The following is a 13,305-nucleotide window of genomic DNA, read 5'->3' as shown; positions in this document are numbered from 1 at the left end:
AGATGGTTCTCGACCCGAAATGTCGCCTATTTCCTTTGCTCCATAAATGCTGCCTCACCCACTGAGTTTCTGCAGCATTTTTGTCTACCTTCGATTTTTCAGCATCTGCAGTTCCTTCTTAAACAAACAGACACTAGTGCCCCCCTCCCCTCCCCCACACCAGGTCCCCATTTGTCCTCCCACACTGTGTCCTCTATTGTTTTTCACGGCGGTCCCCCCACACCGAACCATTGGGATAGTCCCAGCGTCAACTACCTCCACTGGCAGCTTGTTCCATACACCAACCACCCTTTGTGTGAAAAGGTTACACCTCAGATTCCTATTAAATTGTTTCCTCTTCACCTTAAACCTGTCCTCTAGTCCTCGATTCATCTACCCGATCTATTCCTCTCATGATTTTATACACCTCTATAAGATTGCTCCTCATCCTCCTGCACTCCAGCCTACTCATCCTCTCCCGATAGCTCAAACCCTGTTTCTCCAAAAGATGCTGCATGACCCGCTAATTTACTCCAGCAGAACGCTGGGCAGAGGAGGACGAAAGACTTGGGCTCTCAGCCTATTCCGAATCCTCCCGCCTCCACTTACCCCGATGTTTTCTCCGGGTTTTCCTTGGAGCCGCGCTCCCATTGTAGTTGCCGCGGCGCTCTCTGTTGATCTCTGCTGGCCACGCTAGATCGGTGAGTACAGCGTTTAAAATGTCTCAGTTTACGCTCGTTTAGATTTAAGAGAGTTTCCCTGTCATACTTTGTTAGTGCTAGGGAGTTGGAACTTAATTAGTTAGAAATAAATCTAAGATCTGGCACTCGGGTGTCAGGACAACAGTCTCCTCTTGAATGTCAAAAAAACTAAGGAGCTGATCATGGACTTTAAGAGGGCACATCATCCGAGGACGTACACACCATTGAAGATAAATGGTGATACTGTGGATAGGGTGAGCTACTTTAAATACCTGGGAGTCCACATCTCAGAGGATCTGACATGGACATCACATGCTGCAGCACTCTTGAGCAAGGCAAGGCAGCGCCTTTACCACCTCGGGCAATTGAGGAAATTCAGAGTGTCTCTGAGGATCCTCCAGTGCTTCTACTCAGTGGCTGTGGAAAGCATCTTGTCCGGAAATATCACAATTTGGTTTGGGAACTGCTCTGCCCAGGACAAGAAGGCTCTGCAGAGAGTAGTGCGTTCGGCCGGATGCACTATGGGAACTACACTCGTCCCCCTGCAGGAACTATACATCAAAAGGTGCAACTCCAGAGTCAACAAGATCATGGGAGACCCCTTCTACCCCAGCAACGGACTATTCCAGCTGCTATGGTCAGGCAAACGCCTCCGTTGCCATGGTGTGAAAATGGAGAGGAGGAGAAGAAGTTTCTTCCGTGAGGCCATTAGGACTGTAAACTCCTATCTCACCAGGGACGAACTTTACTGTACCAATTTACTGTTGTGTGATGTCTTTTTAAAATTGCTGTTTTTTCTTTTTTTCCTCCCACAAATATGTGAATATGTGATTCTGTTCCATTCTGTTTTGTAGTTTTTTGCACAATCCGCAAGCATTGCCACTTTTCATTTCACTGCACATCTCGTATGTGTATGTGACGAATACTTGACTTTACTTGACTTGACACTTTTTGGTATAAATCAGCATCTACAGTTCTTTGTTTCTACAATTATTTCTCCGGTTGCTGTAATCTCTTCAGTTTCTCCAGTCATTAGCATGCTAACATAGCATCCTACTTTCGTAGGTGAGAATTGTATTAAATAATCAGTTGTGATTAACTATTTTGTTGGTGTACAGAATCGCCTCCACATCCCAAACCAGCTGCCTCACCTGTACTGGGTCTGAGATCTATTATCTATATCCTGTCTTGGGTCTCAGACACTCTGATCCTTCAGAACAGGGCTGGGAGCAAGTGAATATCATAATACCTGCCTCAGACCAAAAGACACAGGAATTGCTTGACCCCACCCCACATATTGCAACAGGTGCTCTGCAACTTTACTCAATCTAGCGAAGTACTTGGGAGACTGGAGTGAACCTTCGCCGACCTAAATGTCCATTGTAAAGACCAGCTCGGTCTGACACGATGAAACGCCGCTGCCGTTTGTATTAATCGAAACCCCACTTTAAATCTGGTAAATCTGCAAAAACCTGCACCGCGACTCAAGCGAAGGATAATCTGCCGGATAATCTGCCCGGCGTTTTGTCATTGGATAAGGGAAAGCTCCTCAGCGGGGAGTGGGCCGGCCGCTGCTGGCGCGATTGGCCCGGACCGTTGTCATTCAGGGCAGCTCCATTCATGGCCAAACCCCGAGTCGACCAGCCGAACCAACAGATGATTAAGGAGCGTCGCTCTGGGGTGTGACCGAGTCTTGGCTCTAGTCTCCGGGTTGTAACGGCGGCGCCAACTCGCAGCCATGAGAAGTAAGCGGCAGCAAACACACAACACGGGGAAGCATATATCATAGTGTTACGAGGGCAGTTTGCCTCCACCGTCAGTCACGCCGGCTGCACCTTGTATTGATGCACCGTTTGTTGATGAATTCTCTCTTTTTCTTAAGGAGTCGGAGGCTGTGGGAACGATGTCCAGTGGTGCTTCACCCAAGTGAAAGGTACCTCAGACCTTGATATATCTGAAGGTAGGAGGTGAATCTGTCATCCTCTCCGAGTGGTGAATGTGGTGGTGTGTGTATGCACTGTAAACACACACACACGTACCCACCCCTGTTGAATACCAGGTTCTTCGTGCTTTCCTCACGTTTGTGTCTTGCACTTTATGTTCTAATGTGTGGGTGAGAAATATACGTGTGGGTATTTAAATGGATTGACTTGTAAAATGGAGTGTGAGTGCTCGAGTATGAATCTGTTGTGTTAGGAATGGAGTTGTCTCTCTGGGGTTTTTTAAATGCCCCCTCCCCTCCCCCGGGAAATGTTGTATCAAGACGCCCAGCGATAATGAGGGTCTCGACACGAAACGTCACCCCTTCCTTCCCTCCAGAGATGCTGCCTGTCACGCTGAGTTACTCCAGTATTTTGTGTCTCAGCGAAAGTGAACATTGATTGTCGTAGATAATGTTTATGGAAAGAAGGGTTTGGAAATTTGAAAAAGAGGAATTGTACATTGGGGGGAATTTCACATGTACCCAGGTACAGTGAAATTCATTTTCTTGTGTACAGTTTAGTAGAAATCTTACTCCTGGCGATCGAGTATTACCATCTGGTTTCCTCAAAACATTTTATTTTAGGATTTGTGGCTACCAAGAAGTTTGATAAATGCCTTCAATAAAATATTTATCTGAATGAGCACAAAGCTGCCGGCCCCGATGGCATCCCCGGGCGGGTGCTCAGGGCATGTGCTGGACAACTATCCCCAGTCCTCACTGACATTTTCAATCTGTCACTGGCCCAGGGTGTTGTCCCCACTTGCCTCAAGACATCAACCATCGTGCCAGTGCCCAAACAATCAGCCACAGGGAGTCTCAACGATTTCCGCCCAGTGGCACTCACCCCTGTTATTGCTAAGTGCTTTGAGCGGCTGATCTGGGCTCACCTCAAAGCAAGCCTCCCCCCCCCCCCCCCCCCCCCCCCCCCCCCCCCCCCCACACTGGACCCCCATCAGTTTGCCTACCGGACCAACAGGTCTACAGAGGGCGCCATATCGGCGGCCCTACACTCTGCCCTGACCCATTTCAGCTCTGCCTTTAACACTGTCATCCCCGCCAGCTTGATCACCAAACTCAGCGGACTTGGCATCTCCACCTCCCTCTGCAATTGGACACTGGATTTCCTCACCAACAGACCGCAGTCTGTTAGGGTCAACAACCTCACCTCCTCCACTATAACACCGGCATGCCTCAGGGCTGTGTGCTCAGCCCTCTCCTCTAATCCCTCTTCACCCATGACTGCATCCCTAAGGATGGCTCCAACGCCATCATTAAGTTTGCCGATGACACCACGGTGGTAGGACTGATCAGTGACAACGACGAGTCAGCCTACAGGGATGAGGTCCAGCACCTGACAACCTGGTGTGCCAACAATAACCTCGTCCTCAACTCCAAGAAGACGAAGGAAATTATTGTTGACTTCAGGAAGATCAGAGGGGGAAGACATACCCCCATCCATATAAACGGGACTAAGGTGGAGCGCGTCTCCAACTACAAATTCCTCGGGGTACACAACTCGGAGGATCTGTCCTGGTCCCTCAACACCTCCAAGCTGATCATAAAGGCGCAGCAGCGCCTTTACTTCCTGAGGAGGCTCAAAGAAAGCTCACCTGTCCCCCCAGATCCTGACCAACTTTTACCGCTGTACCATCGAAAGCATCCTGACCACCTGCTTCACGGTATGGTACAGCAGTTGCACCGTAGCGGACAGGAAGGCACTACAACGGGTGGTGAAAACCGCGCAGTACATCATTGGTGCCCCGCTCCCTGCCATGGATGCCCTCCACCGAAAACGGTGTCTGAGACGGGCCGGGAAGATCATTAAAGACCCCTCGCACCCCAACCATGGACTGTTTGCCCTCCTCCCATCAGGCAGGCAGTACAGGAGCCTCGGGGCTCGTACCAGTAGGATGAGGAACAGCTTCTACAATAATACCATCACATTGCTGAACTCGGAGTCCCACCGATAGACTTCTCCAGTCTCTCCGTCCACATTGTTCGATTATTGTTTGATTATTCTGTATTTTTATTTTTATTTCTATATTGCACTATACTACGGACTGACGCTAAACTGCATTTCGTTGTACCCATACTCCTATTTGTGCAATGACATTAAATTGAATTGAATTGAATATAGTATAAATTAATCATCCAAATTCTTTCAGTGTAGGTAAGTTAACCAAACTGCATTTGCCCTGGTGAAGAGGACTTGAAAATGAATGATGACACACGACAAACTGCTTAAAATGGGATTCGTGCTTTTCTGTGACTCAATTCATTGGAAGTGTCATTTTACTAGATGTGATTCTTATATTAATTTTTTTTCCCCCTGTTGCTTTGCATGGGTCTCCCAACAGTGGAGTTAGCTTCTGGCCATGCTTGAATTGCACCATCTATTTATTTCCCTTTAACACAGATTTTTGTTTTGAAGCTCCCTGCGTCAAGAAAGTTGCTATCCAAGATATTCAGAGTTGTTTAGCGTGGGAAGCCCAACAGTTCTCTAGCTAATGTACTATTTGTATTCATCCAACTTCCTTAAATTGTGAATCCGTCAGTCCATGAAACTTTAAAACCTGTCTCTTGTGTGTTTAAAAAAATATGTAATGTGTTGCCAATCCTGTTTTTAAATTGATTATCACTTTATGATACAAGTAGTTATGCAATCGTAAGTGTTTGCCTGAGTTTAGATAACTGAAGATTTTGTGTCTCAGCCTCTGCCTGTAATGTATTTTTCAATTGTTTCATTGGGAAATTAGTACATAGGTGATTAATAACTCTGATTGTGGAATTTGCTAAACTGGACAACTAATGTGTTTTATGTTAAATGGATTACATTACTTGTGGTCTGACTTGTTTTGTGAATGCCTATGTTTAGATTATTACATTTAACTATTTTCCCCTCCCAACGTTATATCCACAAATGGTGTGTTTAATTGTTCAGTTGGTAAATCTTTGGTGATGCTAAGGATGAGTGCGTTTCTTTAATCAAGGTAAGGCATAACATTTGGAAATAAAGTCATGATGTTTCAATGATTAGTAAACACTGAAAAAGATTAATCAATCTTTGTTCAGCCTTATATCGGAGTTTATGGTGAATATGATATCTGCTATAAACTGTGATATGAGGCTGCACATAAATTGAATAATATTTTAAGTGATTTGTAATAATTGAAGGAATATGACTATTTTCAAAAATTATTTCCTTGCCTTGATCTGTTAAAGGATAACTGAATCTACAAATCACATTAGATTCTAAGGCAGTGGTTCTTAATCTTTTTGGCAACAGTACGCGCATATGCGAACAAAATACTGTATGTGGTATGTACCTTTGTTAGGTTCCTAAACATGGGCTCAACAAATTGATATGTTATTTGTGTCCCCTTCATGACCCCCAGCAAAGTCCCAAATGACCCCAAGGTTAAGAACCACTGTTCTAAGGCAACAACTTTAAAATGAGGAATGAAAGCCAGTTTTTTGATGTTCAGATATTTTGATGCCAAACATGTTAATATTTAGGACGATGCTGAAATTAAGAGATGGTGAGAGTGTCCCAGAGTTTAGATTCCAGACAACTGAAGGTGTGGCTGCAAACAGGTCGGTTTTAGAGTAACGCTGAGTTCAAATGGAGTTGTAGGGGTGAAGGATACAGAAATGACCAATTAAAGGAGTGGAGTGTTGAGTATTGTAAGGGACATCACATTGGTAGATGTGGAACCTATGTTGATCAGTGACTACTTATGTAAGGTTATAGGCAACGTATGAGCTTGGACTTACAGAGGCTTTAAGATGGGAGGCCAGAAAATCATTGCACCATTAAACGCAGAAAGTTTTTTTTTAAAGCATCTTGGATTTGAGGTGCAGTATAAGCTGAGGTAGGGTGTAAAGCAGTCTTACTTTTGGGGTCGGGAGCTCAGTTGAAAAGATGAAATGAAATTTGTGGTTGGAGGAAGTTAGAATGTGTTGTGAGCAGCTGGACTTTACCTACGTAACAAACTGTATCTGAAAGATCAAAACAAATATTAAATTAAAAGCAGAAAAACCAAAGAGATTGCAATATACTAGATTATGGAGCAAAAAAACAAACTGTTGGAGGAACTCGGTGTGTCGAGCAGCATGTTGGGTTAAAGAGATTTTTGACATTTTGGGTCAAGAAGCTGCATCAGGATTGAGAGTGGAGGAGCAAGATGGCTAGCATAAAGAGGAGGGTGGAGAGAGGGAAGATAGGATGGAAGAGGGAGATACAGAAACAGATGGTAAGAGATACCTGAAGTTACAAAATACAATTTTGCAAAATACAAGTCTGAAGAAGGGTTTCGGCCCGAAACGTTGCCTATTTCCTTCGCTCCATAGATGCTGCTGCACTCGCTGAGTTTCTCCAGCTTTTTTGTGTACCTTGCAAAATACAATGTTTATACCATTGGGTTGTAGACTATGCAGGTGGAATATAAGGTGTTGTTCTTATAGAGACACTCACCATCAACAACACCACAGTCACATCTGTGGAGTCTTTTAAGTTCTTGGGAACCATCATCTCCAAAGACCTTGAGTGGGGAGCTACCATCAAATTCACAGTCAAAAAGGCACAACAGAGGATGTACTTTCTACGGCAGCTGAGGAAGCACAATCTGCCACAGGGAATTCTCTGCCACAGAAGGTAGTTGAGGCCAGTTCATTGGCTATATTTAAGAGGGAGTTGGATGTGGCCCTTGTGGCTAAAGGGATCAGGGGGTATGAAGAGAAGGCAGGTACAGGATACTGAGTTGGATGATCAGCCATGATCATATTGAATGGCGGTGCAGGCTCAAAGGGCCAAATGGCCTACTCCTGTACCTATTTTCTATGATCCTATTCCACATGGCCATCGTAGAGTCTGTTCTCACCTTCTTCATCATGGTCTGGTTTGGCTCGGCCACCAAGCACGACACCTGGAGGCTGCAGCGAATTGTCCGATCAGCAGAGAAGGTTATTGGCTGCAACCTTCCCTCCATTGATGAACTGTACACTGCAAGGGCCAGGAAGTGAGCGGGCAAGATCATCTCTGAACCCTCTCACCCTGGCCACAAGCTCTTTGAATCGCTTCCCGCTGGAAGGCGACTCCGGATTGTCAAAGCTGCCACAGCCAGACATAAAAACAGTTTTTATCCACGAGTAGTTGCTCTACGTAACAGCCAAAAATCTGTAGCCTCCCTTTGATCTGGTATTTTGTTGGTTCACATGCTTGATCAATGGTGTTTTATCATTAATGTTTTATTATTATTAATGTTTAGTGTTTTCTGAGTCATTCGTAACTGTCACTAAGTCATGTTGTTACTTGTGGCCGGAGTGCCAAGGCAAATTCCTTGTATGTGAATACTTGGCCAATAAGTTTACTTACTTAATTACTTGTAGTTTGCCATGGCAGTGGAGAATGCCAAGGCTGACAGTTCAATGTAGGAATGGGCAGGGGAGTTGACTATTGTTAGCAACAGATGGCTCAGGATTGCAGACAAAATGTAGATGATCTGCCAGTTGGTCATCTAGTTTGTGTTTGATCTCAGTGATGTAAAGGAACCCGTACCTGTTCATCTCATTGAAATGTGGTAGATGAGGTTGGAGGAGATGCACGTAAATCTTTGCTTTGCCTGATCCGATATAGTTTGTCATCATGTACACCGGGCATGTAATGAAATTCCTGGTTTACATGAAGCTCATTGAGTAAACAATAAATAACATAAGCAAAATGTTGAACGCAAAATGATGCGCAGGTTGATTGTAGTTTTTTTGCAATCTGATGTAGTTTAAATAAAAAATGAATCTGCATTAATTGAAGAGCCCAATGAGATGGTTAGGAGTAAAAGTACTGCTGTGAGGGGCATGTGAATGATGTGTTTGATTCGGCATCCAAGGGCTATTTGGAACACTGGATGAGTGTGGAGGTGTAAGGATAAGTGTTGTACCTCCTGTTGCAAGGAGTCGGGGAGGAGGAGCGGAGGAGAAGATGTGGCTAGTTGTGGGGACTGGTTCAACGGGCGGTAATTGAAGGGGATGTACTGGATGCGGAGGATAGTATAGTGATACTACGAGACTGGAGAAGCTGTTTGAAAGGAGGTGGGGTGCGAGCATTGTCTGAGTAATGGAGGATATACAAGCGAGTGCTCCATCAATAGAAGGGAAGCCATGTAATTTGAGAAAGGATACTTTTTGGCTCTTCTGGAATTTAAAGCGTGTGTCTCATCAAAAAATCGAAGACAAACAAGTAATTTGATCATTTGCAGTGAAAAGGTCTTAGGGTGGAAATAGACATTGGAATAATATCTCGACCAGTAGGTGGAACTGATGAGGCCAGTTCTATTCAGCTGCTCAAAAGGAGGGAAGTATTGGAGGACGTTGTGGTGCAATACCACATCAAGGGCAATATCGGAGAAGGCTGGATTAATGTTGCCTCAAGCACTAAGTGTTGGAGAATATTATTTGTGGTACAGCTGTTTTAGTTTTGCAGTGTTGGTGCAAACTGGATGTGGTTCCCAGGGAATTTTCAGGAAAGATGATTATGGATTCGGAGGCAACTATATATGCTCCAAGGGCCTTGAAGAAAAGTGGGGGAGGGTGCAGCAGATGCCCAGTGTTCCATGCATGTGGATCAATATCTGATTTTTGAAAACTGCCCCTTCGTTTTGGAAGTAATGGCTAAATAATATCAGCTTGCTTATTGGCCCAGGGGAGAATTTAGGTAGGCAAGATTTTAATGGGATGGAAAGAGCTGGGATGGGGTTAATGGACTAGATAAACTTGGAAGGGACAAGGAGGGATAAAAGGGAGGAATTGTATGTGCAAGTCCAATGCTAGACTAGGTTTTGAAAGGTTTTTAGCAGTTGAAAGACTATAACTGACTTGAAGGCCTCAGCGACCCAGAGATCCAACAGCACACCACTACAGCAATTTTATTCCATTTGTCCTACCATTTCTGCAATTAATATGAATATTTTCTCTTTCCCAGTTCCAAACCAGGTTGATCAGCCAGGAACATTAGTTCTCTTTCTCTATCCACAGATGCTGCCTGATCTCCTTGGCATTTGCAGCATTTTCTGTTTGTATTTTTTATGAGCCCCCTTTTTAGTTGTCTTTGGCAGTCGTTGTAGGTGAGGTTGTGGTGAGGATCTTCCGAGATGGTAGTTATGAAAAGCAATAACGTTATCTTTGCTTGATAGCCATTTGAGCTGCAATGAACAGTTTTGGCAAAACTCTTTACCAAGTTGATTGATTCAGCAATTGGGGCAATATCTTCATTCTGTGGGTCTAAGCTAGATGGGTATAATGATGGAGCAATTGGAAATTGATCATTTGGCCCCTTTATATCTGCTCTACCATTAAATGAAATGTAAGCTGATTATCTGAGTACACTTTACTGCACTAACCCCATCATTCCTTGATGACACTGATCTTTAAACATTGAATACACACAGTGACTGATCCTCTGAAGCCCTTTTGGGAAGCGAATTAAAGATTCAGTGCTCCCATCAGAAGAAAATGTTCTTTCAATGGCTCGCGCGCATGACTGTAGCCCTTGGTTTTGGGGGTCTCGAGGCATGGGAGACGTCATTCTTGTTTTTATCCTGACTAGCATGAAGAATATTGCAAGTTTCACTGAAATAATCATTTTGGAGTGTTTAGGTCCAGTTTGATGAATCTTTCCTTGCAGTACATTAACAACTCCCTCTGCCATGTCACTATCTCGGGTATAAATCAAATGAACCTTCCTTGCATTCCCTCAATCTTAAATATATCCTTGTGTTTAAGAAGGAACTGCAGATGCTAGAAAATCGAAGGTAGACAAAAATGCTGGAGAAACTCAGAGGGTGCAGCAAAGGAATGTATGGAGCAAAGGAAATGGGGACGAAGGAAATTTCCTTCGCTCCATAGATGCTGCTGCACCCCCTGGGTTTCGCCAGCATTTTTGTGTACCTTAAATATATCCTTCCTGAGGCAGAGACCAGTTTGGTATATTGCTGTTTAAAAGATTTGGAGAGATGGCTGCATTGCATGAACCAAGCATCTTTTAAGACAATAATTTCACTGCAACCATCCATAAGATATCATCAACACCAAGGCCTATATTTTCTAGTGAAGAACAACTCTAGTGTGAGGTATTGGAGAAGGAATCGATGAGGGGGCATCCATGGTGGAGGCTTTGAAAGAGTTGAAGTCTGCACTGGGTTTTTTTTAAGAGCGTGATCTTGCCTGCAAGTTTGAAATATTCATCTTCAAGTGTTTTTATTTATTGAACATGAGGTTTAAACGAAATTTGGTTTCTGCAGTCACACAAGAAAAGAACCAAGATACACACCAACACAATTTACACAAACATCCATCACAGTGAATCTCCTCCTCACTGTGATGGAGTCTTGTCTCTCCCCTGCTCTCCATTCCTCTCCCGAAGTCAATGTCAAAGCCCCCGGCGGGCGCTAGCAAGTCCGCGGCAAATTAAAGCCACGCCGGGCGATGTAAAGCCCCGCTCCAGGTCACTTTCAACCCCGCAATTCGAGCGGGAGAAGTCGCCGTTGCCTGGTATTGTTAAGAATAACAAAACTATTATCTGGAAGAAAAAAGGAAGAAAAAAAAAAAAAAAAAAAGTTCCTGAAGTGGGAGAACAATGTAACTAAAAGCAACATTGTTTGGAAGGTATACATAAATATTGAAAACTTTTATCCTAGTTGTGTAATTTATTAAATCACTGCTGTGCCAATTAAAGAAATACCAGGTGTTGGGTGTTAGTTTCATTTCAAATGGTGATTTATCAATTTGTAGACTAACATTCCTAGAAATAGGAGACTGGTGCTGTCCCATGAGTGGGGTTAAAAATGGTGAGTAAATGATGAGGGTGAAGAGAGAGATCAAGGAAAGTTTGTTGAAAGTAGTTGTTGATTGGGTGGATTCTGTGACTGAGAGCTTCTATAAGAGGTTTCTGGGTGTGATAATGTGTTGGTCATTGGAGAGCAGCTTGACAGGGTAGATACAAAACTGGTTGAGGTGTATTGAACCAAGGGTGACCATGTCAAGTTAAGATCTGCCCAGTCAGGATAGAGGTGAGATTGAAGTTCTTCATCCTGAGGTTGGTAGTGTATTTATGAAATATGTGTTCATAAGTCATAGGAGCAGAATTGGGCCATTTGGCCCTTTTAGTATGGAAGAGGGCTATGGAGGTTTAGATCTTGAGTACATTCACCATGTGGATGGTTAGATTTTTGCAAGATGCGGGATATGGGGGAAAGGAATACTGACGTAAAAGATCAACCACGATCTTGCTAAATAATCAAGGAGGCTTCTATTTGTGTTCTTAAGGAAGGGACTATTATACTCTCAATTATTTCAAACAAAACTAATAATAATTAATAAATACTTTATTGATCCCCTCAGGGAAATTCGGATGTCCAGAAGCCCCCAACCAACAAACCCACAGATTCAAAACGAACGCAGACAGAAAATACATAGAATACACTGTGAGCAATACCTGAGAGCAATAAATACTTAAAGACCAATAATTAAAAATTAAAAATTGTAAAAAACTAGATGGGTTTTTAGAAAATCTTGCGATATGTAATGATCACTTCCTGGTAATAAAATTGAAACGTGTCATGGAGATCCTCTTGATAATCTGAGTCGGTTGCCTCCTATCCAAACATCTGAAACACTTGTCCATGTACCACTGAAGGAGATAAATCGCACAGAAAGCAAACTGACTTTAGTATCCCCATAACATATCTGAAGAAGGGTCTCGACCCGAAACATTGCCCATTCAGTCTGACGAAGGGTCTCGACCCGAAACGTCACCCATTCCTTCTCTGTATGTCCTGCTGAGTTACTCCAGCTTTTTGTATCTATCATCACATGTTAATGACATAAAAACTATTTGAAATCCTTGATACCTTTTGGCCTTCCACCAAAATTAGAGAAAATAGTGAAGAATCGCTAATATAAAGAAGTTCTTTTTGTCCAAATTTGGAGTGGGTTGCATGGATGTAATGCTTGAAGCATCTATTTTTTTTTTTTTTTTTTAATGAACATGGAAAACCAGAGAAACGGTACAAATACACCTCCCTGGATTGTGGTGAGAGTTGACTTGTGCTAATACTGTTAGTACTTGTGTACTGTGATGAAAGGCTAGTTATTGTACTTGCATGAGATTTGTCACTGGTTCGCAAGGAATATTGTTATTTTGTGGGGGTTTGTTGTAAAAACATGTTTTTTTAATTATGATCTAATAATAAATATCCATTTTAAATGTGGTTTATAATCGTGGTCAGATGTTATTTGATAGTTGATTTTTCTACACTCACTAATGTAATTTTTATGGTTGGACACCTTCATTTTGAATATGATAACTGATATGGAAACACTCCCTCGTCTATTATCAGCAACATTACATTGATTTTGAAAATACTATTGTTTTTCTCCATCGTCAATGTCTGTAATGAATGTAATGGATTTGGATTAATTGTTGACGGCTCCAGTATGATTGCAACGCCAGTGTTGCAACTGGTGTGTAATGGGTATGTTTCTACAGCAGGAATGGAACTGCAGTAAATTTTTGTTTGTCTATTTATAGTCTTCCAGAAAGGTTCTGTATGTGTCATATTTAAATGGGATTTTGTTTCTCTGCTCATC

General features: G+C 43.1%; 1 protein-coding gene across 2 annotated transcripts in view; it reads left to right on the top strand.

Moving 5' to 3' along the window:
• The first annotated feature begins 1,424 nt into the window (after nucleotides 1–1,424).
• Nucleotides 1,425–13,305, top strand: part of LOC129701676 (serine/threonine-protein phosphatase 2A 55 kDa regulatory subunit B gamma isoform) — a 280,842-nt gene continuing 268,961 nt past the window's right edge. The window contains exons 1-2 of one of the 2 annotated variants that reach the window (XM_055643057.1): nucleotides 1,425–2,425; nucleotides 2,563–2,613. In XM_055643057.1, coding sequence (XP_055499032.1) covers nucleotides 2,419–2,425; nucleotides 2,563–2,613 — 58 coding nt within the window. In that variant the 5' untranslated portion in view covers nucleotides 1,425–2,418. Of the gene's footprint in view, nucleotides 2,426–2,562; nucleotides 2,641–13,305 lie in introns of both variants that reach the window. The other variant, XM_055643031.1, reaches the window with a different exon arrangement.

The sequence above is a fragment of the Leucoraja erinacea genome, chromosome 1 (genome assembly GCF_028641065.1).
Source record: "Leucoraja erinacea ecotype New England chromosome 1, Leri_hhj_1, whole genome shotgun sequence".
Lineage (NCBI taxonomy): Eukaryota > Metazoa > Chordata > Chondrichthyes > Rajiformes > Rajidae > Leucoraja > Leucoraja erinaceus.
Note: the sequence above shows the minus strand (reverse complement) of the source record. Positions and strands in the feature narration are given on the sequence as shown.